Raw genomic sequence first — 27,932 nt, 5'->3', positions numbered from 1 at the left:
TGAGGAGAGTAAGGTTCGCCCACCAGAGAAGAAATGTATCTTGTTTATTCAATAAACGTTATTATTTTCTCCCTGGAGGATTCATGGTGAATGAAAAAGTAAATATTAATTTAGGAAAATATTAAAACCGTGATTCTTTTAATTTCCTAATTAAACTTCTAATTTTTCATAATTTTCATCAAAATTCTGATTCAAATGTTTAAACTTTTCCATTTACTTTGAAATATGTTAGTGATATTTTTTAAGAATAAAGAAACTAACACAAGCTCTTATTTTCTAATCTTAATATCTCTGAAACCCAATGTCGTGGACCTTAGATATTTCAAACTATAAATTCTGTTAGATCAAATAATCAGAGTTTGAAATATCAAAGGTTTACAAGATCAGGTTGCGAAGATATAGGAATTAGAAAATTTGAGCTTGTGGCAAAGACTCAATTCCTTTATCTGACTCTTGACAGAGACGACACAGAGATTAAATGAGAGAAAAAAGTCCAGAATTATTTACCCGCCAACTTCGCCATCGGCACATAAACGGTGAATGAAGAAAGTAAATATTAATTTTAAGAAAATACTAAAACCTCTGATTCTTTTAATATCCTAATTTAAGTTCTAATTTTTCACAATTTTTATCAAAATTCTGATTCAAATGTTTTAACTTTTCCATTTACTTTGAAATATGTTAGTGATATTTTTTAAGTAGAAATTTATCTGACTTTTGACAGAGACGACAAAGAGATTAGATGCGAGAAAATAAAAGAAGGTTAAAATAAACATTATTAAAAGCCATTTTCCAACCCATCTGAAAAAAAACGTCTGCTAAAAGTAAGTCATGTCGTCTTCACCATACCGTAGGGTTTCAGCTCAATTTTAAGATGCAATTTAGAGCTATGGTACTAGCTACTGACGTGCAGTACATAGGATTTAAAGAGTTGCGGCAAGTATCTTTATGCTCTGTACAAATGTATGGGGGTTCCTTGCAAACATTTAGTCTGCAACAAACCGATGGCGAATATTTAAAGTCCAGAATTATTTACCCGACAACTTCGCCATCGGCACATAAATATGTTTCTTGGGAATTGTTTACAAATATACAGACAGACTAGTTGAAAGTTGAATTAGCATTATGTGATCTATTCTAGAGTATCTATGGTTTTAAATATACATTACATCATCTTATCGGACAATATGAAAGTTTTGAGCAAAGACTTGATTATCTGCTCATTAAAAAATCTGTGTTTCCTAGATTAAAAAAACTGATATTTAATTTTTAATCAGTCAGACAAAGCTTTCAAAATATCTCACCATTGCTACTAAAAATTAGATAAAAAATTATTAAGGTGCTCTGATTACAAGAGAACATTTGTGGTTTTGATAAATTATGGATTCACTTCACGTCTTCAAAACACTTTATAGTTATAGCATCTGCAATACGTGGAGCACCTTGGCTGTTTAAAGGTAAGATGGATACTCAAATCTTTGCAGCCTGACGGTGTAACACACTCTTCTGCCACTTCAGTAATTGTAGATTTGCGGTACGGTCCAAACTATAGGACTCCAAAGATTGGCCCAGCTCGGATATTCAAAGGAATTGAGTCTTTGCCACAAACTCTGATTTTCTAATCCCTATATCTTTGGATTCCAACACGTACGCGTCGTAAACCTTTGACATTTCAAACTATGACTTTTGTTAGATAAAAAATATAAGTTTGAAATATCAAAGGTTTACGACATTGGGTTTCAAAGATATTGGGATTAGAAAATCATAGTTTGTGGCAAAGACTAAATTTCTTTACACCGTTTATGTGCGGCGTAGTTATAAGCCTTTGATATTTCAAACTTATACTATTTGAACATCCATGATTTGAACCAACACAATTTATAGTTTGAAATATTAAAGATCTATGACATCGGGTTGCAAGATATAGGGATTAGAAAATCAGAGTTTGTTGAAAAAACTCGTTTTCCAAATAAGTGTCGTTTGGAAAATTACTTTTCATGAAGGGAACTCAGTTTTTTGTCAAATACAGATCAAATATTTCCAACAAGATATTCTGTAGAAGACACAAAAAGTAGAAATGCAATGAAAAAAGTTCAGAAAAAGATATTTATATTATTGGTTGATCATCTGAACTCTCTTGCACAAAATATGCATTTTCCAATTAAAATGCAATGTATAAAATGCACAAAACATTCATTTCATGCACAAAATAAATCTTGAAATGCACAAAATATAAAGTATAAAATATAAATTCTTCTTGGTAGCCCCCCCGGCCCCCCCCCCCACCACAATAAATTCAAAACTAAACAAATTGTAAATTGTAAACCTGAATTTAACAAAATTTCACCGCGATTTTACAACAACCGTTGTCGTTACTCTGTGTGTTGTGTGTAAACATAAAATATTTTGTAATTCATATTTCGCAGATTTTTCAAATTGCCAGAAGGGAGAGTCAACAAAAAAAGAAAATGGAGAATGAAAAAGGAAAAATAGATGACAAGAATTATTGAAATAGAATTTTTGTAGAATCTGTCTGTATTGTACCCAATAATTTAAAAAATTTAAATTAAAATAAAATTTTTTAAATATCATGCAGATTTAAAGTTGTCCGATTTATGACGGTCATGACATTTGTTTGAACAAAAGGTAGGATATATCTTTGATTTTTATCTGAAAATTGATTTTTTTCAATCACGGTTTTATGTAAAGTATACATAATGTCAGTTTTTAAGAAATTTAACCTCCGGTAATTTATGATATATATATTCATAAGATAAAATAAGATAAAGTTTATTGCTAAAATACATGTATCTGTATACAAAACGAGTTAACAATTACAAATTGATGATTATATTAACAGTACAAGTATAAAGCAATAAGGTGGAAAATAGCTCTTGGCTGTTTTGATTATTTTTTCCACCTAATTTTGTTAATGATAACAAAACATTTCAATTAAATAGATTTAAGGAGAACTATTAAAGATCAGGGTGCGATTTTATCTTATGCAAAATAGTTTATACATAAATTCGAATAACTAGAGTTTAAAGTAATTTTCAGACATGTACACAACAAATATCAAAGCATATTAAAATATATCTAATTAGTTTTACAAGAATAGCAATTCGGTTATAACAACACATTGTAATGTAATTTTCAAAAAGAGAACTTAGTAGTCTATTTTTAAATATACTTAGAGAGTTGCTTCTTTTTAAGTCAAGAGGCATCTTAAGACGAGAGCTTGATGGTAAATACTGTAATGAGCAAATTTTGAGAATGTCAAGTTGATAGTTAAGAGATCTTTCAAAATGTTTTCAAAAGATGCAGGAAGAAGTTTAGAATCTTAGACTTAAGGAAAAGAGGATCATTATGGGACGTGGCTTTTGATTTATCAATTAATCTTATTGCTCGTTTCTGTAAAATGTGAATTTGTTTCATTTCTGAACATTTGTTTCTTCCCCAGGGTGAGATTCCATATTCTATAAATGATCGAAATAAAAAGTTTTTAATGGTTAGTTTAATATTACTAGGAAGAATATTTTTTACACTTGTCAAAGCAAAAACTGCACTGGATGCTTTGTTTTTAACCGACTTAAGATGATGGTTCCAGTTAAGATTTTCGTCGAAATGAACACCTACAAACTTAAAAGATTCATTTTTGCATCCAGTTCCTACTCTTTCTATATCTTTATTATCTATTAGAAGTTTAAGAGAGGTGATATTTACATCTTCTTTTTTCTTTTTGAAGAAAATATTTTTGGTTTTAGACGCATTCAAAGTCAGTTTGTTTGCTTTAAACCAATCTTCTATTTTAGAGAGCTCAAAATTTGCCAAATCATATAAGTCGTGTAAGCTTTTTGAAGAAAGTTGCAGTGTTGTATCATCGGCAAAAAGAATTGTAAAAAATTATATATAACATATATATATCCAAATTTTAAGTTGCTATAGCCTCTGGTAAAAATAGAATGAAGTCAATGGGTTCTAGGTTTCCGTTGCGCAAGTTCTGGCTTTTTAGTCTACGCTACTCTTCGATCTGAGTACACGCTATATAAGGAATTAAAAATGATAACGTAAGAATGTTGCGTGCACCTTGCAGCTTAGTTTGTGCCGAGCAACCAAGCGCGTAGCAGCATACAGCGAGCATAAGGCGCTTTATGGGCAACGCAAAACAACAATAGACCTTCTCTTTAGGAAAATGGGAATTCTATATTTTATTCACTAATTGCTGTCATCTTAACAAGGAAATAAACTTAGTTTGTATATAAATATTTATCTTGCTTTATAAAAGAAAACTAATTAATAGCTAATACACTTTTAGTTGAAGTACTTAACTTTAAAATAGACTGCAGTGTGAGTTCCTATGTCCTAGATATTCTGAATATTTGTCCCGAGAATCTATATTCTAACTTTCAAACATGCAACAAACTGTCCAGGTAAACTTTATATAGATAAAAATGCAATATCTTTAAAATATTTGTTTTTCTTTAAGGGAGTGTTCGCGAAAAATGAAAGGGGGTATAGCCTAAGATCGTATTGAATTCGATGGTGATCACTATTAATCTTACCTCTATTTGTTGCGTCTGTAAGGAGTATAGGTTAAACACGACTCATACCGGACCGAAGAGCGTTCGCATTCACCGAGTAGAAATATCTCACCCAGATCATAACTAATTGAATTTAATATAAAACCAACCATTCAGAAATACCTTTGGGCTGTTTACCCACTCTCTAGAACTTTGAACTGTTTACTTCCTCCCTAAACCTTTGGACTATTTACCCCCTCCCTAGAACTTTGGACTGTTTATCCCCTCACTAGAACTTTGGGCTGTTTACCCCCTCACTAGAACTGTGGACTGGAAGGTAGAATGTAAGCTAAGGAACAAGGATGGAAGGTATAATGTAAGCTAAGGAACAAGGCTGGAAGGTAGAATGTAAGCTGAGGAACAAGGCTGGAAGGCAGAATGTAAGCTGATGAACAAGGCTGGAAGGTAGAATGTAAGCTGAGAAACAAGGCTGGAAGGCAGAATGTAAGCTGAGGAACAAGGCTGGAAGGTAGAATGTAAGCTAAGGAACTAGGCTGGAAGGTAGAATGTAAGCTGAGGAACAAGGATGGAAGGTAGAATGTAAGCTAAGGAACAAGGCTGGAAGGTAGAATGTAAGCTAAGGAACAAGGCTGGAAGGTAAAATGTAAGCTAAGGAATGAGGTTGGAAGGTAAAATGTAAGCTGAGGAACAAGGCTGGAAGGCAGAATGTAAGCTGATGAACAAGGCTGGAAGGTAGAATGTAAGCTGAGGAACAAGGCTGGAAGGTAGAATGTAAGCTGAGGAACGAGGCTTGAAGGTAGAATATAAGCTAAGGAACAAGGCTGGAAGGTAGAATGTAAGCTGAGGAACAAGGCTGGAAGGTAGAATGTAAGCTGAAGAACGAGGCTGGAAGGTAGAATGTAAGCTGAGGAACGAGGCTGGAAGGTAGAATGTAAGCTAAGGAACAAGGCTGGAAGGTAGAATGTAAGCTAAGGAACAAGGCTGGTAAGTAGAATGTAAGCTGAGGAACAAGGCTGGAAGGTAGAATGTAAGCTAAGGAACGAGGCTAGAAGGTAGAACGTAAGCTAAGGAACAAGGCTGGAAGGTAGAATGTAAGCTGAGAAACAAGGCTGGAAGGTAGAATGTAAGCTAAGGAACAAGGCTGGAAGGTAGAATGTAAGCTAAGGAACAAGGCTGGAAGGTAGATTGTAAGCTAAGGAACGAGGATGGAAGGTAGAATGTAGCTGAGGACCGAGGCAGTGAGGTAAATGTGGGCTAAGGAACAAGGCTAGAAGGTAGAATGTAAGCTAAGGAACGAGGCTGGAGGGTAGAATGTAAGCTGAGGAACGAGGCAGTAAGGTAAATGTGCGCTAAGGAACGAGGCTGGAAGGTAGAATGTAAGCTAAGGAACGAGGCTGGAAGGTAAAATGTAAGCTAAGGAACGAGGCTGGAAGGTAGAATGTAAGCTGAGGAACGAGGCTGGAAGGTAGAATGTAAGCTAAGGAACAAGGCTGGAAGTTAGAATGTAAGCTGAGGAACAAGGCTGGAAGGTAGAATGTAAGCTGAGGAACGAGGCTGGAAGGTAAATGTGGACACTTTTTATGAGGGTTCTTATCTGTAAAGAATATTTCTGTGTGTCTAGACTTAAACTATTAACTCATCAGAAACTGAGTTAGACAAAGTTCTAGGGAGGGGGTGAACAGTCCAAAGTTCTAGGGAGGGGGTGAACAGTCCAAAGTTCTAGGGAGGGGGTAAACAGTCCAAAGTTCTAGGGAGGGGGTGAACAGTCCAAAGTTTTAGGGAGGGGGCGAACAGTCCAAAGTTCTAGGGAGGGGGTAAACAGTCCACAGTTCTAGGGAGGGGGTAAACAGTCCAAAGTTCTAGGGAGGGGGTGAACAGTCCAAAGTTCTAGGGAGGGGGTGAACAGTCCAAAGTTCTAGGGAGGTGGTAAACAGTTCAAACTTATTGGGAAGGGTTAAACAGCCTACACTTATTGGGAGGGGTAAACAGTCCAACTTTTTGGGAGGGGGTAAACAGCCCAAACTTATTGGGAGGGGTAAACAGCCCAAACTTATTGGGAGGGGGTAAACATTTCAAAGGGCTAGAAAATTACTAAACTTAGGATACAAAGCGGGGAGATGAGACATGAGACATCCTAATAATTAAAGTTTTAGTCTCATTTGTACAACTTTTATTATGAGACCAGCGCTGAGAACTTTAGAATGGGAGATATCGAGATCAATGCTTGATCCCCTCTTTTTTCTTAATCTCGAGACTGACCCTAATCTTGTGTTTGTATCCTGAAAAGTATATAAAATTCAGCTAATCAGAGTGGCGTATCAGAAGCCGGGATATTTGAAATTTTGCGCGCCATTTCATTGAAGTTCTCTCATTTAATTAAGATTAATATACAGATATTAATTTTTGAAAACCGGTTATCGATTTTTCGGTACTTTATCCAAAAAAGAGTGGATTAAGCAAGAAATTTTTGTGTCCACATTGGATATTCGGAGTAAGCAGTCGGAAATAAAGGCATTTTAAAGTTCCCAGCTCTGCTTCGTTAATTAGCCTGGAGAACAGAATATATAATTAAAATTAAAGTATTGTTGTTCAAGTAATTGGCTTCAGGCTCTGTTGTCTTTGTTTTGAGAAACAGTTAGCTATATATATATTTTTATATATACATCCCTGTATATATGTAATATAGACATATATGTACACACACAGTTAGGTAAAGCAGATACAACTATATCTATTTATATATATACATATATGTAATATAGACAGCGATAAAACAATATATATTTATTAATTAAACTTTTCTACAGTGATAACCAAAAAACTGTAGAATAGGAAGTAAAAATATTGAAATGCATTTGATGTTGTTACAACGCAAAAACCTGTAATATTAAGTTATTAAATCACTTATTATATTAAGTAAAATATGTCTGTTTCCACTGAAGATTTCCTGTTCGTCATGCTCAATGTACTATATTTAAGGCCATAACTTCAGTCTAAAAGTCAAATTCCTGTAACAATTCATATAGAACTTAAAAAATTGGGCAGGGAAAATGTAATATGCTTTATAATTATATTAAGTTACAATTATCAAAAAATGTTACTTTTTAATAAAACCAATAATATTCACTTAATTCTAGTGCCCCCCCCCCCCACGGCCCGGCCTAAAAATGCCTCCTGGTTCAGAAAGAAATGAGTCATATTTGGAGTTTGAACAGGCTACCGCTGGTATCTTAGTATCTATCTATCAAATACAATAAAGTATTATACCTTGATAAATTTATAAAATGTGCAAGCACTTCTAAACCTGCAGATCAGTGCACTGCACATAAATTTCTCTTTGTCAGAATATATCTATAGAAGTTCGATGAAACTTATCTTTAATTTACAACCAAGCACGGGTTAGACGGCGGGATTAACTATAGAGGTCCCTGGGCAACGTTGGGTTGGGTTCTCAAGCTCAATTTTGTATATACCTAATTAACTTCATTAAACATTTAATTTTCTTAGGTTTTCTTGTTCCTGGGTTTAGCCTGCAGTATTCAAGCACAGTCAGGATTATCCGGTGGAAGAAGTTCAGCATCGACCAACAGTGTTTCTGATCGGAGTAACCCCGACAGTGTTCCTGGTCGGAGCAACCCAGAAAGTACGAAACCTATCCGGTTCATTTCAGGTCAGTTGAGTCAGACGGTTTTGCCACTAAAGGTACAAATAAAACCAGCTTTTGAATGCTAAACTTAAAAATTAATACTCTTTCCAAATTAAAGTTCTTTTAACACCATTCTTTTGATTTGTTTGTATTAGCTGCATTTTAACCTCAAATTATATTCAGACGACGAAGCAAGAAGATCGAGTTTTATTTCCTCTAATCGCTCTCCTCCTCCTACTCCTAGATCTGGGTTTAAACCAGCTCAACGAGACCCATCACCCAGGTTAAAACTACTTTTGATACTCCAGCCAGTAAAAAATAAAGCCCCTGCACTACCAGGTGAATTCACACCCCTACACTACCAGGTGAATTCACACCCCTACACTACCAGGTGAATTCACACCCCTACACTACCAGGTGAATTCCTACACTACCAGGTGAATTGATACCCCTACACTACCAAGTGAATTGATACCCCTACACTACCAGGTGAATTCACACCCCTACACTACCAGGTGAATTCACACCCCTCCACTACCAGGTGAATTGATACCCCTACACTACCAAGTGAATTGATACCCCTACACTACCAGGTGAATTCACATCCCTACACTACCAGGTGAATTCACACCCCTACACTACCAGGTGAAATCACACCCCTACACTACCAGGTGAATTCACACCCCTACACTACGGGGTGAATTGATACCCCTACACTACCAGGTGAATTCACATCCCTACACTACCAGGTGAATTCACACTCCCCACACTACCAGGTGAATTCTCACCCCTACACTACCAGGTGAATTCACAACCCTACACTACCAGGTGAATTCACACCCCTACACTACCAGGTGAATTGATACCCCTACACTACCAGGTGAATTCACATCCCTACACTACCAGGTGAATTCACACTCCCCACACTACCAGAGGTGAATTCACACCACTACACTACCAGGTGAATTCACATCCTTTTATACAGCCAGCTTAAGCTTAATCCGCAATCCCTTTAACGGCAGCTGAATCCATGCCCCCTAATTTTAAAATCTAGAAACTTTAAGGCACCTGACAGGCTGACGCTAATGAAACAGGAGAGGTGGAAAACCAATGATAAAAACATCTCTGCAGTATTAACTTCATTAAATGTATAAATCCCTCCACAAACATTTACGTCATCAAACTTACACAGAAAACATGCCAAACCACTGTAAGTATTATGAAATTGATTCATTTATTAAGACATGTTATCGCTAGGGTGTCTTCTACCCTGATAGATGAACATGATGATGAACCTCTACCCTCTGGACCTACCAGGTTTATGTTGATGATTATTAACAATTTATTTTTTTAATGGGGTTTTAAATATCACTAGGGGGGTCGCTTTTAAAATGTTATTAAAAACATTGCTTATTTAACGACTCTATTGTTAGTTTATTGAAATTTTAAAAATTGTTTTTCAAAATTGTAATATGAATATGAATTGATGATTATTAACAATTTATTTTTTTTTTTAAATGGGGTTAGCGCAACCATTTTTAAATATCACTAAGGGGGTCGATTTTAAAATTTTATCAAAAACGATGCTTTTTTTAAGGACTCAATTAATACCCTATTGTTAGTTTATTTAAATTTTAAAAATTGTTTGACCTAGGTTCGATAAGATATTTTCGGTGAATCTAACAAAGAAGTTGAGTTTTTGCCACAAACTCTGATTTTCTAATTCTTATATTTTTGATATTTCAAACTATGAATTTTGTTAGAAAATTATCTACGTTTCAAATATCAATGTTTTACACCATCAGATTGCGAAGATATAGGGATTAGAAAATTTGAGTGTGTGGCAAAAATTAAATTCCTGTTCACTAAAAGTCAGTTTTTGTCTGTGATTTGTTTTATATCTTACGGCTTTTGAATGATCTTATCAATTTGGAATTCAGTGTTTCAAGACAGATTTTTCTATATTTAATTTAATAAAGTTTTTACAACTTACAACTCAAGTAAATTTATTTTTACAAAGTTGTGATGCACCGGATGAATTTGAAAGTAAGTTACTCTTTGTTTACTTTTTTTAAGAGCACGCTGAAAGGAACTGAACATTTTTATCAAAAAAAATGTTTAATACTTTCTTATTTTAATTGTTCAATAATATTTTTCTGTCTTCATAAATTGTAACTTAGTTTGAACAAATAAAATGCAGTGAAAAATTGACAATTTTGATAATAATCGGTATAGTGGCATTGGCAACCGTTACTGGTTGGGTGATCATCTTTCTTTTCTATCCTAAACAGCTTATTTTAAACATTATGTACAGTGATATCCAGAAAACTCCGAAATAGAAAGACGACTTTAAGACTAATTTTTTATTTAAATATTCCAATTAGCATTCCAGGACACCGCAATTTTGTAGTGTAAAACACCAATAGTAATTTAATAAGTGTCCAGTAAAACAGTAAAATGTGCTTCGTAACAACATCAAATACACCTAAGTATTGCTATAAAGTCGTCTTCATATTTCAGAGTTTTCTGGTTAACACTGTATGTAGTTTCTGTTTAGGTCAATAAACCAAAAATATGAAAATTTTAAATGGAAAAGCATGGTAAACAATATGAGAAATTTGTTGGATGCGGATTACCCATAAAAACCAAAACTGAAACGATTGAAGTGTCTTTATATATATTTAAGCTCTGTATTACACCCAACCAAAAAGTTTTTAATGCAGGGTAAACAGTAAAAATAAAATATGGTCTTGCCTAATAAATATAAAAATATTTTAAATATGAAATCAATTCCCTTTTTTAAAGTATGAAATTGGAATCCATATATTTAATTTTGAAGCTATTATGATTCTAAAATTTGCAATTTTGACCGGTTAATGTTTAGAATCCCTGATCTGCCATCAGGGCCAACCAGAAGGCCTGGTCAACCTACCCCTAGGACTGATGTTCCATCTATCGGTATTCCCAGAGATGTTTTTAGCTCTCTACCCCTTCTTACAACACCTAGACCCAGGTTATCAATCTGCTGATTACAAAATGAAAAAACGCTGATATTCAACAAAAAACGCTGATATTCAACAAAAAACGCTTATTTGTCACCAAGAGTTGGATGTTTACCAAACAATCAATTTTTTTGTAAAAGTTTATTTCTACTTCGATGTGTGTATACTAAAATTTGTCTTTTTCCTGAAAACTCTGGAATAAGAAGATGACGTACTTGTAACTTTAAAAAGTCTAATATGTACATATATGAGACACAGCAATTATTATATTGTAAACAGACATCATAATCTTGATCAGTGATTTAATAAGTTCCTAAAAATATTTGCTCTGTAGCAACATCAAATAGACAAAGTATTGCTAGAATGTCGTCTTCCCATGCCATAATTTTCTGGTTTTTACAGTATAAAGATGTACGGGCAAGTTCTAGAATCTGTCAGTGAATTAATTCTTAAATTTAATTCGCTTAATCTGATTACATTTGTGGATTTCAATCTAATTGATTAAATGCTGTGGAATAACTTTGATCTCAGTAGATGAGGAGAAGGGAAGGGCTCAAAGGATTGGAAGGAGAGAGGAGGGGGATTGGACAGAAAGGGTTTGNAGGGGACAGTTAGATGGAGGAGGGTAAAGGGGATTAGATTTAGAAGCTGGCAAGAGAGAGGGTAAGAAGGAAGAGGGGGGGGGGAATCAAGGTAAAAAATTAACTACATTATCATAAAAAACCGTATGGCCTACATTAGCTAATAGCATCATTCTGCACGTTGTTACTTGTAATTATTTTTAACTCCAAACAAAAAAGTTATAATAGAAAATGTATATAAATGAAAAGTTTTGGAAAAATAATCTACTACGGTTCAAAAATATGTCATGACCACATTTAAGCAATATTTAAGTGTTTTTTAATGCTGTTACAAAGCAAAGTTTTACGTTATAGCTTAAAAATAATTGAAATCGTATGCGCACACTGCCAAATTGTAACATAAAATATCTATGAATTCATTACAGTACTGAGACTCCACGTTCCAACGTGAATTTTCTTCTGAGTCCTCCAAGAGGACAACGATTCCGACCTGATCCGGACTTTACTCCACCAAGCCAACATGGCGTCTTTGTGACGTCAGACCTGGATATTCTGGACCAAACCAAACTGTTTACAAACATGGACCCAAATCAGGTTTCGATTTTATCAAGTTACTTCATTTCAAATTTATTTCTAGCAAATTTTAAAAGTCTAACAATACTTTTAAATTTCAGGAACAGTTTATAAAGGCACCGCTTCTAAATGCCGGTAAGTCAATATTTTTGAATTAATTCCTTGAACTTGATTTTTATATATCATTTTAAAGGTTTAATACAATAGAGAACCATTTAAATGAACTAGACTTTTAGAGTGGTTCGCGCCCTTTACAATTAACAATTGTAGTTACTAGTTTAAAAAAAAAAAATTTCGGATTTTCGGGTAAAATTGGCGTATTTTCTAAAAAAATAAATGTCTACATTTTTCCGGAGACACCGATCAGAAACCTTCCCTGATGTTATGTAAGTGGCTATAAAAAAATTGAGCCCGATCGGTTCAGTCGTTTTGATTTTTTTTTTTTTTTTGATATAGACAGACACGAGCCAAATATATATGATGGTGGTAGAAAAACCTTTTAAGAGTTTCAAAATGTTTTTAAGTTTTTTTTATTTATAAGAACAGAATCGTAAACAAATTAAAAAGCATGTCATTTTAAGTAATATTAATTCATGTACAATCAAATAAAACAGATTTAAACCGAATAAGATCATTTTTTTAAAATATCTTCTCTTCTTTATATTTTCAAAATTTTATCGGATTTTTATCAAATTTAATTCAATTGAATCCTAAAATTTCTAAATCTTTTATAATTATTTTTAATAATAATTGATGTATGTAGGGGCCCTGCCACTAGCGTTTCAATCCAATATTCCTCTTAATCTCTATCCTCCATTCAACAATCAGCCCTGATACCGGAGTATAATATAAAGCACATTTATTTATTATTATAAATATTATGTTTTGACATGTTCTTATGTTCTGAAATATAGTTATTGAAGGTGTTCTTTCATATTTTTAACTTAAATTGCGTCTTTTTCGTACATAATTCATTCAGAAGGTTTGTATAAAAATTATGCAAAAACAGTTAGATTTTAAGAAGAACTTTAAAATTTTGATTTAGAGCAACTGCTGTTTATATATTTAAAAATGTTTATTACTTGAACGAGTATACGAGGTAATGTTTTTATTTTATATCCAAAACTTATAAGAAGGATATTTTACTAAAGACAGAATCAACTTGTGTTAAAAACTTTCCATAATTTAAATTCTATCATAAATTAGATAAGAATTGAGTCTTTGTCACAAACTCTGATTTTCTAATTCCTATATCTTTGCAGCCCAATGTTGGAGACATTTGACATTTCAAACTAAGACTTTTGTTAGATCAAATAATATAAGTTTGCAATATCAAAGGTTTACGACACAGGGGTCAAAAGATATATGGATTAGTAAATCAGAATTTGTGGCAAGGACTCAATTCCTTTCCTTGAGATTAAGCTTCAAATAAAAAACGGCTAAGAATATGTTATTGTTTATTTGATGTTTATTAATGATTAAATGCCGAGGATATATTGTGATTTAATGAATCAAGTATGCATTTTCAAAACAAATCAGAGCCCTAGTATACAAAGCAGTTTGATAACTATTCTGAGCTGGAAACTTTTTAATGTTGGATATCGGGATAAATACTTGATCCATTCTTTTTCTTAATTTCAAGATTAAATAAAGCTTATCTCCTCTTTCATTAATCTCCTGAGCTGAAAACTTTAAAATGGTATATCCTTAATTCCGATGGGCTGATTAATCTGCAGATTAAGAACAAGAGGAGAACAAGAGTTATTTAATATTGAGATTAAGAAAAATAGTGGATCAAGCATTTATCCCGATATCCACCATTAAAAAGTTCACAGAGCTGAACACTTTAGAATAGTGGATATCGAGATCAATGCTTGATCTCCTCTTTTTCTTAATCTCCAGATTAAATAATGCTTGTTCTCCTCTTGTTATCAATCTCCAATTTTATTAACCGATCGGGTATAAGGATATCCCATTCTAAACTTTCAGCTCGGCTCGGTTTAAAGCTGAGAGCAGAAAACTTTTGACAGCTTGGACAAATACAAAGCCGCTTCAATAATATGTAATAGCCAACATTATACAAATTCTTCGATTGTCTTCTAAAATAATAAAGTTATAATACTGTATATTTCTAACATTTTAAATTTTTAGGTTGAATTCCCTCTTAAGTTTTCAATTTATATTAAGTTGTAATCTCTGTTTGTTTTTCAAAGTCCACTAAACAATACTATATCTTCGGTCAGTTTAATGCAGATTACTGCAGTACACACCGAAAGCTTAGTTGAGGGTGACTTTTGTCTGTATGTATGTCCGATCATAACTAAAGAAACCTATGCCTCAAATTTTGATTGGGGAACTCGGGAGAGTCACAAGGATGTTCTTAGCTTGGTTTTGAGATTCTAAGTTGAGTCTGCACTTTTATATATAAGCATCTTATTCTAAGACCAAGCGTGGGTAAACGGCGGGAGTAACTATGAGTAAACTCCGTCCTACCAAAAAAACAACAACAGGTTGAATAATTTACATCTGTTTATTTTAAGACGTTGTAACATCTTACTTTTATTCAGGTTAGTCAAACTATAAGATTCAGCAGGGGAAAAGAAAATGAAAATGAGCTTTACTTATTAAGAATCATACAGCACTGATGTATTTGAAGTCCTTATTAATCAATGTGTAAACTAAAACAAAAGTTTACAGTCAGCCAGGTCTCAATAGTTCGCTGCTTATCGATAAACATGGGATTACTAACTTAGATCTTGTTTACGATTAGGAAAATATTTAGCAGGATAATATTTTTTATGATTCGGGAAATACGTTTTGTAAGAGTTTTTCCGCTTTATTTTGCCATTCAGTAGGTTCCTGACAACTAATTCTGAGAGAAAAAACAGATTTAGAAATATTATTTAGATGGAACCACATAAAAATCTATACGTCAGACATCTAATTTTTTATCTTTAAATCGCTAAAATTACATGCATCTACATAGAACTTTCTGTTTTTTGTCCCTGGTTTGCCGTAGTTTGGAGGATACACGGGTAGCTTCTTTTTGTTCTTCGTTAAAGGTAAAACACCTAAAATAAATTAGATACAAAAACATGAAAATATCTTTGAACTATAAAATTATTTGCAGTCTCTAATTGTTAACCTACTTTAGCATGTTAGATTCTTGGATCAATTGTCACAAAATTCTCCTAGTCCTAGAAAAGAAATTGATTCTTTGCAACAAACTCTAATTTTATAATCACTATATTTTTGCAACCCTATGTCGTAGACCTTTAATATTTCAAACTATAAATTCTGTTAGATCGTATAATGGAAGTTTGAAATATAAAAGGTTTACACAAACAGGTTAGAAAGATATAGGGATACAAAAAATTGAGTTTGTGACAAAGACTCAATTCCTTTCCAAAATGGTGTCATCCTTTTGTGTGCTAATATTACCGGAGATAATAATAAGCCAAAATGGTCAAAATCTGACCAAAATTCGTTAACATCGAAGGCACTGAATGGCATACTACATTTTGGAAATGTCTGTCATGTTCTGCTCGTAATTCTAATTCCACTAAAACATGTTATATTTCGTTCAATCTTTCAGTGACTATGCATGATCTAAGAAAAGTCACAAGCATATCAAAACTATTTTTTTGGTAAATTTTAGCAAGGGAGTAATACCAATTTTAAAAGTGGGTAAACATTTTAAATCGATAATTTCAATCCTATGCCTTGTAAAGAATAATTAATGTTAACAATCTCCAGTCTCATATCCTGTACAGTGTACCCCATCTCAAAACTGATGAACATTCTCTTAAATGTCAATTGATTTTATTTTTTACATTTCTAATACTTATTTTAAATATTCTATTATATATAAAACAAAGACAATGATTAAACGTTTTATGTGATTTTTCTCTACTGTTATTTTTTTTAACTCTAAAAGCACTTAACTGATATATCTGAAAGTTTACCTGCATTTATATGAGGAGGGATAATTATGTATTTATGATCAGGATCCTTTAGTCAATTATCTTTTAAAAATAAACAAAATTAAACAAATATAATCTTTTACACAAATTAGACACAGCAGACAATTTTCATTAGATTTATCATGATGATACTCAAAAACGTTCTTCTAAAAAAAGCTCATATCCAATTTTATTTTATTGATAATTTTTGCCACGTATGCATTAATTAACGATAAAATGAATTATTTTTAACCTTCTAATGGAACGGAAATGGAATTTTTTACGGCACACTTTTCCCACTCAGCAAAAAAACACATATATTGTCATTTACCGCAGAAAATGATCTAAGTTTATATTTATTTGTTTTGTAATAACATCAAAATCACTTATTGCTAGTGTCTCTGTTTCAGTTTTCTGGCTCTCAGTCTCACAGTATATTAATCCGAAATGGTAGAATGAAAGATAATGATTCCTGAAGTGCAACAAGTTTAGTGAACAGAACAGGATCTCTGACAGGACCAGCAGAGGATAAAGGGATAGGTCTAGGGATATTAAACTACAAGATAAACACTAGCTTACATGAATTGAATGATAAAGCGAAGTAAAGTACACTAACTTTATTTATACATTAAAGAGAAAAAATACTAATAGTTGAGAAAACGATGGATGTAGAGACGGAACACTTCCTGCTTTGATCAGCGAGAGTATTTGCTTATAAACACTTCCTTCAACCTATTCATGAATACTAACCCACTCAGGGGTTTCAAAATAGCGGATCAATTGTTCCGCCATGCCCATTGGGATTTTATCTAGTTCCTACTCTGCCCGGCTGGGCTGACCCTCTAGCTTGGTGTTTATTTTCAACCCGACAAATGAACAACTAACTTGGATTGGGATTGGATCTGCACCCTTCACTGAATTGTCTATTTACAGATTACAGGGATTGAAACCTTGCTGGTTTGATATAGTGATTGGATAGCTAGGTCTATGCAGATATGCAGATAGGTCTAGATCTTGGTCTAGGTCTAGGTCTAGGTCTAGGTCTAGGTCTAGGTCTAGGTCTAGGTCTAGTTCTTGGTCTAGATCCAGATCTAGGTCTAAATCTAGGTCTAAATCTAGGTCTAGTTCTAGGTCTAGTTCTAGGTCTAGTTCTAGGTCCAGTTCTAGGTCTAGGTCTAGGTCTATTTCTAGGTCTAGGTCTAGTTTTAGGTCTAGGTATAGGTATAGTTCTAGGGATATGTCTATATCTTGGTCTAGGTCTAGGTCTAGCTCTAGTTCTAGGTCTAGGTTTAGGTATAGTTCTAGGGATAGGTCTATATCTTGGTCTAGGTCTAGGTCTAGCTCTAGTTCTAGGTCTAGGTCTAGGTAGTTCTAGGGATAGGTCTATATCTTGGTCTAGTTTAGGTCTCATTTCTAGGTCTAGGTCTAGGGATAGGTAAAGGGATATTGTCACATACTCAGACTTTCTAATTTTGATATTTTGTATTTTAAAAATTGGATTTTTTGATTCATAGTTTGAAATATTGTACAAATCTTATAATTTTTAATCTTATATCTATACATTTGGTTTGGTAAGCGAAACTTCTAGACTGGAAGAAGACAATTGCTGTCCTCCAAACTATTCAAGATCTAAGGCATTGGGCTGCAAATATATTAAGATAAAAAGATTTATGTTTGTGGCAAAATTTGATATTCTTTAATATTAAAATTTTCTTTTTTTATAACTTAAAAGCTGGTACAAAGGAATTGAGTCTTTGGAACAAATCAAATATTTAAACCACAATATCTTTAGAACTCGATGTTGTAAACCTTTGATATTTCAAACTCTGATTACTTGATCTATCAGAATTCATAGTTTGAAATATTTAAGGTATGCGACATTTGGTTTCAAAGATATAGTGATTAGAAAATCAGAGTTTGTGGCAAAGACTCAATTTCTTTATGTTGAAGACTTGGGCTGAAATTGAATTCCATTATAAATACCTTGAGCTTGTATTCTTGTTTGAGCTTTCTATCCCAGGACTCTTGATAATTGAATCTAATCCTGGGAAATATCAAATAAATTAAAATTTTTCCCATTTATTTTATGGATTACGACTACTTTATATTAAAAAAGAATATGAAAAACAAAACGCATTCCCTACAAAGGAAATAGAGGAAATAAACGTCCCGTCTCTTTAATTTTCAAATTGCTTTATTGTTGGCTCTTTCTCTTATCATCAAAGAATAAAATTTTCAACTTTACCATTTTGCATTGTCACATTTATTTTAAGAAAAGTTATCTTGTGGAATTAAATTCAAAGGTGAAAATTATCTTAAAGGAGTTATAGTATAAAGGAACTGAGTTTTTGTCACAAACTAAAATTGTCTAATCCCTATATCTTTACAATCTGAAGATGTAATTATTTGGTCTAGCAGAATTCCTAGTTTGAAAGTTTTGGGTATGCAAAGATATAGAGATTAGAAAAGTAGAGTTTGTGACAAAAACTCAATTCCTTTAGGATGGAAGATATTTACAGTAAATTGGTGGATTATACTGATATTGGTCAAAATACTGATTGGAAAACATTTTTCTAGTTTTTTTCTCCGGCAGAAAATTGATCAATCTCTTACCCTTACGCAGAGACTAGTATTTACACTAAAGCCTTAACTTTTGACTGGCATCACTCATCACTTAAAAACAGTTTGGAACATCTCTTAAAGCTTTGTATTGTAGTTGCAGTATGCTTTGTTGTAGACTGCTATTTTTGCATTAAACCGGGAATATCAGAAATGGTTACTTGTCTTAAACTCTATTTTTTCGCTCATATATCTTTTCAACAACGGTACAAACCTTTGATAGTTTAAACTTCAACTTTTTAATATTATAAAATTTCTCAGATTATAAGATAAAAAGATTTATAAATAGAGTTTTAGGCGAGTAAGCTGGTTCGTTTTGACGTAGTTTAATTCAGTCCTAATAGGCGTGATGCACTGTGAATTTTTGATGATTTTATATTTCAATTTGAATTGAATTCATGTGAATGTATGAGAGAGCACTACTGGGCAATAATGTTATATATCTTCAGTTTTATAGTTTAGGATCCGCTATACTCTACATTCTTTACAGGATTTATTCATACTTTTAAACCTTGAAGCATAGAATACTTTAGAAATAGTTCAATTCATAGATTAATCAGATAGGACAAAACAAAGTGATCATTGTTTTTGAACCTATTAGCGCAAATATTTCCGTTTCGACCTGTGCACCGCTTAAACCAAATTAAATCACCAATATTTTAAACAATAAACAATAAACAATAAAAATTAAAGCTTATATATTGTTAAGATATTTTAGATCAAATCTGTGTTATCTGTGCTCACTTAAATATTTAATCTGTTCTCAAGCCAACTTAGTAATCTTACGACACAGGATGCATCATATTATTATTAATGGACGTAGAAAGTGAGGGGTATTATTATATTTCCAGTGATGCATTTTAACGGAGATTTCAACGCAGAAAACCTATTGGCAAAACGACCATCATTTGTAATTTTATGTCCATTTGCGATTTCATACCCTCTATTTAAAAATTAAGCAGAATATTATTTTTATCCCAAGGGACGATTATGAAAAATAGAAAACCTTTACAGAATGATGAAACAGATATCTAGATATTGATATGATATGATCTGAAATTTTAAGAAAATGTGGATATGGAAAAAAAATAAAAATGTGAAAATATTATTATTAAAATACAAAAAACTCATATGGAAAAGATGTTTTCTCTTGAATCGTATTTATTATTTATATCAACTCTAATATTTAAAGATTTTTATTAAAGAAATAAAAACAGATATTGTACTTTGAGTATCTAACAGAAATTAAAGTGGAAGGTAAATCTAAAAACAAATCCAACTCCAATGTTAAAAAAAATTTAATTCTTTTTCAAATTTTAAATGTTTAAATAAAAAAATTAATAAAAAATGAAGAGATCAAGCAGATTCTGCGTAAATATAAAAGTATCCACTGTGGATATGGAGATCAAGCAGATTCTGCGTAAATATAAAATTGTCCACTGTGAATATGGAGATCAAACAATCGGTATTATGGATACTTAATACAAAGGTATTCTAAAGAAATAAATTGTTAAAATAATACCTGCAATAAAATCTTTAAGTTTTGGGGGCAAATCCGACTAAAAATAAATATAAATTTTACTTTATTATTAAGATTAGTAATTTAAAACATTTTTAAAACAATCATTTTTTGTCAGAATTTGTTTGAATAAAACACACAACTTCACCTGGCTGTGCTTTTGAATCTGCTGTTGTTGTGGTTGTTGCAGCTGTGTATTCAGTAGAGGTTGTTGTAGCTGTGTATTCAGTAGAAGTTGTTGTGGTTGTTGCAGCTGTGTATTCAGTAGAGGTTGTTGTGGTTGTTGTAGCTGTGTATTCAGTAGAGGTTGTTGTGGTTGTTGCAGCTGTGTATTCAGTAGAGGTTGTTGTGGTTGTTGCAGCTGTGTATTCAGTAGAGGTTGTTGTGGTTGTTGTAGCTGTGTATTCAGTAATGGCTGGTGTAGCTGTGTATTCAGTTGTGGTTGGTGTAGCTGTGCATTCAGTAGTGGTTGGTGTAGCTGTGTATTCAGTAGTGGTTGGTGTAGCTGCGTATTCAGTAGTGGTTGGTGTAGCTGTGTATTCAGTAGTGGTTGGTGTAGCTGTGTATTAAGTAGTGGTTGTTGTAGCTGTGTATTCAGTTGTGGTTGGTGTAGCTGTGTATTCAGTAGTGGTTGGTGTAGCTGTGTATTCAGTAGTGGATGTTGTAGCTGTGTATTCAGTTGTGGTTGGCGTAGCTGTGTAGTCAGTTGTGGTTGTTGTTGATGATGATGTTGTTGTTGCTGATGCTGTTGAAATTGAATGTGACTATGCTGTTGATTAGGTTGTTGTTGAACATGAGGCCGCTGTAAAGGTCTAAAATGAAAAAGGCAAAATGAGGAAAGTATTTTTGCTGCCGTTTATATTACTGTATCATCATGTATAACCTACCATATAATCATTATTTATTATCACAATTATATTTATCATCAGTACATTATTTATCATTATGCATCCTTTCATTTTTTTAATTTTATATTTTCATTATTCACTATTATCGTTACCTGAAATGGGATGGTGCGATGGATTTTCCAGGTTGAAGATTTAGAAAAGAATTTCCTGCAATATAGCAAATTGTTCTAAGTATAGTTTATTTGTTTTACGCTTCTTTATTGATCACATTGTCCTTCGCTGGCATTTATCCTACCTAAATTTTAGACAAATGGAGGTTTAGAAATTTTAGTCTGTAAATCTTTGATTTAAAAAGATATCATTCAATTAGATTTGATTTCTTAAAATCATATTCTAATAGTAATAACGCTTTACTGAAAAAATAAAAAAATCAACTTTTTTTCTTTTAAAGGAATTGAGTCTTTGTCAAAAAAGTCAAGTTTTCAAATCCAAAATACTTTTCAATAAAACAAAATTTGAAGAATTCTGCAATGTTGTTTACATGGTCCATTATTTAAGCTTTAGTTAAACTTTTAGTGTAGATTTACAGTCGAAATAAATCAAAAAAGGTGAACAACGTAATTGATATTAAGAGGAGCGCTTTTCAAAATATTTTAAATTCCAAATGATTCCGTTTCCGGATGAGACAAAATGGATTATTTCCTGATAACAAAAAGGAGTAAATTATTGAAGAACTAAGCTTTCTTCTATCTCAATTGTGAACATTTTGTTTGTATACATTGTAAAACAAAACAAAAAGAAGTTCGCGGATTTTATAAAAAAAAATCGTGGATTTTCAAGGCTATATTTGAAATTTTGATCATTTATAAACCTTCCCTCGGGTCATCTGAGGTCCCACGCAAAAATTGGGCCTGATCAGTTCAGCCGTTTAGACGTTTATTTGATAAAAACGAACAAACAGACAGCCAGACAGACAAAGACTAAATATAGAAAAACGAGAAAGAGAATTCCTGGTTTTGAATTGTGTATTATAGAACTCATTAACGATAACAATGAAGCAGAGGTATTGATCCTACCTTTAGTACTAGTATAACAAATATTAATCTAATCATAATCTTAAAAAATATCACAATGCTAGGCCCTTTCCTGGTAATTCATTTTAATCAAAAAATAATGTGTTCTTGGAAAACAAAACAGATGATTCTCTAAGTTTTTTAATAGAAAACGATGAATGATAAAAATGGTTTAAAAATGACGAATTTCTTCTTTTTCATCATTGTCTCTAAAGAAAATACACCGCCAATAAATTACCAATAAATCTATATAGGTTCATTATTGGTGAATGCAGTATCAGGAATGAAAAAATAGTTCTTGTTCTTAGCTTTCTTTTTAAAAAAGTACACCTTAAAATATTTAAACGATTTTTTGGTCTTTTCTTTCTTTGAGAATATGTAAAAGTATCTTAAAGTTATTTATCCTGGTTGTGTAGATCATATTGAATTGTCAAATAGCTGATAAGGGTCATTTTGAAATTTATAAATATTCTCAAAGTGAACCAAAAAGTAACAATAGTACTTACCTATTTCAAATATGTTTGAAATTGAGGAAAAAGGACGGAAACGTGAATTCTGAAAATCATTTTTCATTTTAATGTTTTATTTTCTCCATATTTTGGAAGATCAAAAGAATGGTATTCCTAAATTTCTCTTTGATTTTAGTGCTTCTTTTATCAACAAAGGCCGAACTAGAAATGTAACAAAGAGACGAAATATTTTTTAAGATCTAGATATTTATTTCTGTATCGACGTTATATATAAAGTTTACAAAATTGGTTGTACGGATTTAACAAAAACTATTTTACGATAATTATCGTGTGCGTTCATTTGTAAATAAATTAAGGGGAAGTCTATTATTTTCGGGATACATATTTTCGTTTTTTTTTGCCAAAACTGATGGTAAATTTATATTCAAGTATTGACAAGGCAGCAGTTCAGAAGAAAAAAAAAACTACATTATTTATTTGTTTTTAATCTTTGTGAAGAAACAATCTCAAGAACTGACGAGGGTCAACCCAGACCGAAATATATCTTCAATAAATGTGGAACTAACATCTACTTTTTTACTCTACAGAGGTTTGGTCCATCACCATCACTGAATTTTAAATATACATTATTTATAATAAGATATCGTGCTTGAATAAATATAAACATAACTTTGTGTAATAAACATTTGAAAAAGAAGTACGAAGATTTTTAATTAAAATTTTATAAGGTCAAAATCTTTTGAGCTATTTGACAGGGAGATGCTACAAACACAGTGTGTGTTATCTCATATTAGAAAATGCTACAATTAACTCTGTGCATCCTTTCCTATACACATGCACGGGAGCTAGTTCAAATTAAAGAAGATTATTGCTAGCATCGTAACATGGAACATTGAACGCTCTTAGTTAAAATTGATGCCACAAAATATAAGTTTTAGGAAAAGACATAATGATTTCGATATGATGAATATTAAAGAAGAATTATGGAGTCATGATTACTCGGGCGTTTCTTTTCTGCGGTGAAATATGCAAATGCAAAGAGACGAAATATAATGTCACAAAAACAAAACAAAGAGTTTAATTTCAAAATCTTTACAAATATTTTGGGATTAGAAATTTGAATATGGGGCTCAATCCCATTAATATGCGAATTTAATTAAGCGATTTCTAATGGATTTCTTTTTGTTTAAAAAGAACACTGAATCAATTAAAATGCAATTAAAATCCCGAGAAAGGTAACAACATCTTATACAAACTGATTAAATTAAAAGGAAAAAATTGCCTGATGCTGTTTACTCTCAAATCTGGTGATAAATTGAAGCAGCAAAAAACACTAAAACAAAACTTTTAATTTGATGATTAAAGGGATTGAACCTTTGCCACACACTCAAATCTAAATCATATATTTTTGCAACCTGATGGTGTTAAGCTTTGATATTTCAAATTTAGATAATTTGATCTAACATTATTCATAGTTTGAAACAGCTAAGTTCTTCGCTATTGGGTTGCAAAGATATAAGCGTTGGGAAATCAGAATTGTTGGCAAAGACTCAATTCCTTTGTTTATTTAAGTAGTTTTAGTAAATATTTTATTTTTATTCTTAAATGGATTGGTCAGTGTTTTTCTCCAAACACACTTTGTATAAATATTTCATTAGAGTCTAATACTTTCTTGTTTTTAGTACTTTTTAATTCTTAAATAGTGATAATGTAATTTTTACAGATTTTACTCAATCGATTTAAAAAATAATTGTTTCTCTTATTTAATATATATACTTTTGTTTTTAATTCTCTTTTATTCTTGTTTTAATTTGACGTCTACTGTTTTTGTTTCCTTAATGTTTCGTTTTCTCTTTTTGCCTTTTGTTTTGTTTTGTTTTTTATTATTTTTTAGTTTTAGTTTGTTTTTGTTCTGAAAGGAAAGAGAACTCTGGAACTCCTTTAACGTTAAATTTTGAAGAGCACTTATAATTATTAAATTAATCAATTAAAAATATTTAAAAAGAAAATTAGATCAAAAACATTTTTCCCCAAAAAGTGGAATGAGAGGAATATCTTTATTCTTCGTCGAAAACAGAGATTAAAAAGAATCGGAAAAATTGTTGTTTTTGTTGTAGCAAAATCACTGAAGTTTAAGAATATCTAAATGAAAAAATTCATAGAAAAAAATCCCCCTTTAAAGGGAGTGACCGGCAGTTTATGGTGGTTAAACTGAATATGTAGTATTTTGGAAAAATATTTTAGGATTCATTTGAGACAAATAAAACGTTTCTACGATGTATAGAATACTGCATACTCAGTTCAACCACCTTACATTGCCGGTCACTCCCTTTAAGCGACACAATTTTGCAAAATTTTCCTTAACTTTTTTATTCCCTATTTCGGTTTCATTCAAGAAAATGGTGTTATATATTTAAAAGTAATATCTCCAATTTTTGGAATACAGATACGATATTGCTTCATATTGCTTTGCTGCTCAACGTACCTGGATATATTGCTTCATATTAGATATGCATTTTATTTCATCCTTAAAAGGAGTGTTCGCGAAAAATTAAAAGGGATTCAGGCTTACGGGCACGGCAAAAAATAAGCGCTTTTGACCGCTATTAATCTTACTCCTATCTGTTACGTCTATAAGGATAAAATTGTTAAAAACGTCTTTTACCGAAGAACGTAGCGTCCACACATATTCAGAAAGTTGCAACTACGATCCGAATCGTATACAATCAATTTAGTTTCAAACAAATCATTCAGATATTACAACCTATAAACATAAATTATTTTTCGACGCATTCGTACATTGCTGATGTTTCATAATATCTTTGATTTTAAAAAAATAATATTTAGCTTACAACTTGTTTTCACGACTAGCGCTGGATTTTCGAACATTCCTAGAAAATGTGAAAATGTCGTCTTTATTATCAAAAATCCTCGAAAGAGGAATAAATGTTTTCAAAAGTAACTCTCAGATCAGAAAGAATAAAAGATACTATGAAATATCACCTATATACGGATGCGTCGAAAAAATTATCGATGACTATAGGTTGTAATATCTAAATGATTTGTTTGGAATTAAATTGATGTATCCGTGTCGTATGTTTCAACTTTCTGAATTTGAATGGACGCAACGTCCCCCTTTTATTTTTCGTGAACGCTCCCTATAAATCTTACATTGCATACTTATTACGTAATATACAACCACTATCTCCACATGTGCAATGCATATCTGAAATATACAACCACTATCTCCACGTGTGCAATGCATATCTGAAATTGATGTGAATTTTAAAATCCAAAACTTTCCGACTTTTTATCAATATTTTCAACGTTGTTTCCACCATTTTGAATAACATATTTTTCCACTTCCAGACGTTTTCTTTGAAAAGTGACAAATATTAAATCTGAAAAACAGATGAAATTTAGAAAGATTTAGCAACGGATTAAATAAAATTTTTCTAAAAACCGAAAATTTATTATTCGTGCAATCCGTTTGAAGAAAATTTTGATATATTAAAAATTTAACTGTTGGAAAGTATTAAAAAAATAAAACGTAGTTTTTGATATAAATATAAATATAAATATATATATAATCGTAGGTTTTCTATTCTGTTTAGTCGAATTTAAACTATAGAAACAATATAATAGTTGCCAGTATGGATGTTCCAATTAACTGATTATGTTCTGAAAATACATATATGCATGGTCATAAACCGTGATCCCCCCCCCCCCCCCCTTCAAGGTTCAGAATATTTAATAGGTCAATAATCAAAACTGTGAACATATGTTCAAATGATTAATTAAATTAGATAATCTATTATAGATGTAATGTGATCTTTGTGTGTTTGTTTGTATGTCCGATTATTAATCAGGAACCCCATGACCGATTTGCCTCAAATTTTTATTGGGAACATCTGAAGAGCCCAGGGAATGTTCTTAGCTTGGGTTTAAAATTAAAAATTGATTTGGTTTACTCTTGTAGAGAAAAATTAGTTTCTAGGCTTTTAAGGCGCTTCTTTCCTGTAAATAATTTTAGCTTTTAACTGTTGCTCTGATTGAAAGTCGGCCATTTTAAATCAATTTATACTTGTGCGCGTTTTTTTGTCGATTTGGCGCATTTTCAAAAAACATTCCAAATATTTTCCATGAATTTTTGTCCAATATTGATGTACCATGAACCTTTTCTGTGGACATGTGAGGTCCCACATTAATTTCGGGTCCGTTTTGACGTTTATCGGTTACATACAAACAAACACACAGACAGACAAGCAAAGATTTATTCGCACAACATAATAAGTAGATATATATGCACTAGTTAGTAGATATATACACTAGTTAGACCGTGAAATATGAAATTCAAAAACAAAGTACGCTTAGGTGTTCCTGAGATATCCTGAGATATCCTGAGATATCCTGAGATATCATGAGATATCCTGAGATATCCTGAGATATCCTGAGATATCCTGAGATATCCTGAGATATCCTGAGATATCCTGCGATATCCTGCGATATCCTGAGATGATATCCTGAGATATCCTGAGATATCCTGAGATATCCTGAGATATCCTGAGATATCCTGAGATATCCTGAGATATCCTGAGATATCCTGAGATATCCTGAGATATCCTGAGATACCCTGAGATATCCTGAGATATCCTGAGATATCCTGATATATCCTGAGATACCCTGAGATATCCTGTGAGATATCCTGAGATATCCTGAGATATCCTGAGATATCCTGAGATATCCTGAGATATCCTGAGATAATATCCTGAGATATCCTGAGATATCCTGAGATATCCTGAGATATCCTGAGATATCCTGAGATATCCTGAGATATCCTGCGATATCCTGATATATCCTGAGATATCCTGAGATATCCTGATATATCCTGAGATATCTTGAGATATCCTGAGATATCCTGCGATATCCTGCGATATCCTGAGATATCCTAAGATATCCTGCGATATCCTGAGATATCCTGCGATATCCTGAGATATCCTGCGATATCCTGCGATATCCTGAGATATCCTGCGATATCTTGAGATATCCTTAGATATCCTGAGATATCCTGAGATATCCTGATTATTTACAAGAAAAC

General features: G+C 32.3%; 2 protein-coding genes and 2 long non-coding RNA genes across 5 annotated transcripts; 2 read left to right on the top strand and 2 right to left on the bottom strand.

Annotated features, from left to right (window-relative positions):
* Positions 1–4,084: 4,084 nt before the first annotated feature.
* Positions 4,085–13,272, top strand: LOC111714008 (histone-lysine N-methyltransferase SETD1A). Of its 2 annotated transcripts, none has more exons than XM_023489005.1 (9): positions 4,085–4,188; positions 4,367–4,430; positions 8,049–8,211; positions 8,371–8,470; positions 9,445–9,504; positions 11,072–11,200; positions 12,196–12,364; positions 12,445–12,478; positions 13,107–13,272. In XM_023489005.1, the coding sequence occupies exons 2-9, from the start codon at positions 4,413–4,415 to the stop codon at positions 13,175–13,177; spliced, it is 744 nt and encodes a 247-aa protein (XP_023344773.1). In that variant the 5' UTR covers positions 4,085–4,188; positions 4,367–4,412; the 3' UTR covers positions 13,178–13,272. The 2 variants fall into 2 exon arrangements, with proteins under 2 accessions (XP_023344773.1, XP_023344774.1); XM_023489006.1 differs by having other exon boundaries at positions 4,091–4,195.
* A 1,413-nt stretch (positions 13,273–14,685) lies between these two features.
* Positions 14,686–16,350, bottom strand: LOC111714014 (uncharacterized). The gene is made up of 3 exons (XR_002767862.1): positions 16,309–16,350; positions 15,493–15,540; positions 14,686–15,414 (listed from the first exon to the last, which is right to left on the bottom strand). It is a non-coding gene; the product is annotated as an uncharacterized LOC111714014 (long non-coding RNA).
* A 278-nt stretch (positions 16,351–16,628) lies between these two features.
* LOC111714013 (uncharacterized) lies at positions 16,629–19,880 on the bottom strand. Its single transcript, XR_002767861.1, has 3 exons — positions 18,919–19,880; positions 18,289–18,349; positions 16,629–16,847 (listed from the first exon to the last, which is right to left on the bottom strand). It is a non-coding gene; the product is annotated as an uncharacterized LOC111714013 (long non-coding RNA).
* A 391-nt stretch (positions 19,881–20,271) lies between these two features.
* On the top strand, positions 20,272–21,013 carry LOC111714010 (uncharacterized). Its single transcript, XM_023489008.1, has 2 exons — positions 20,272–20,389; positions 20,634–21,013. The coding sequence occupies exons 1-2, from the start codon at positions 20,272–20,274 to the stop codon at positions 21,011–21,013; spliced, it is 498 nt and encodes a 165-aa protein (XP_023344776.1).
* Positions 21,014–27,932: the final 6,919 nt, after the last annotated feature.

Source organism: Eurytemora carolleeae, unplaced genomic scaffold, assembly GCF_000591075.1.
Source record: "Eurytemora carolleeae unplaced genomic scaffold, Eaff_2.0 scaffold858, whole genome shotgun sequence".
Taxonomy (NCBI): Eukaryota; Metazoa; Arthropoda; class Copepoda; order Calanoida; family Temoridae; genus Eurytemora; species Eurytemora carolleeae.
The sequence above is the reverse complement of the archived record's forward strand: the minus strand, read 5'-3'. Positions and strand labels throughout refer to the sequence as shown.

Excerpts from the sequence above, each read along its gene's own strand:
- LOC111714008 (XM_023489005.1), top strand. Across the intron at positions 8,212-8,370 it reads ACCTATCCGGTTCATTTCAG|ACGACGAAGCAAGAAGATCG; the intron begins GTCAGTTGAGTC and ends AATTATATTCAG. Across the intron at positions 12,365-12,444 it reads CAAACATGGACCCAAATCAG|GAACAGTTTATAAAGGCACC; the intron begins GTTTCGATTTTA and ends TTTAAATTTCAG.
- LOC111714010 (XM_023489008.1), top strand. The coding sequence starts at position 20,272 with ATGAAGAGATCAAGCAGATTCTGCGTAAATATAAAAGTATCCACTGTG. Across the intron at positions 20,390-20,633 it reads ATATGGAGATCAAACAATCG|CTGTGTATTCAGTAGAGGTT; the intron begins GTATTATGGATA and ends TGGTTGTTGCAG.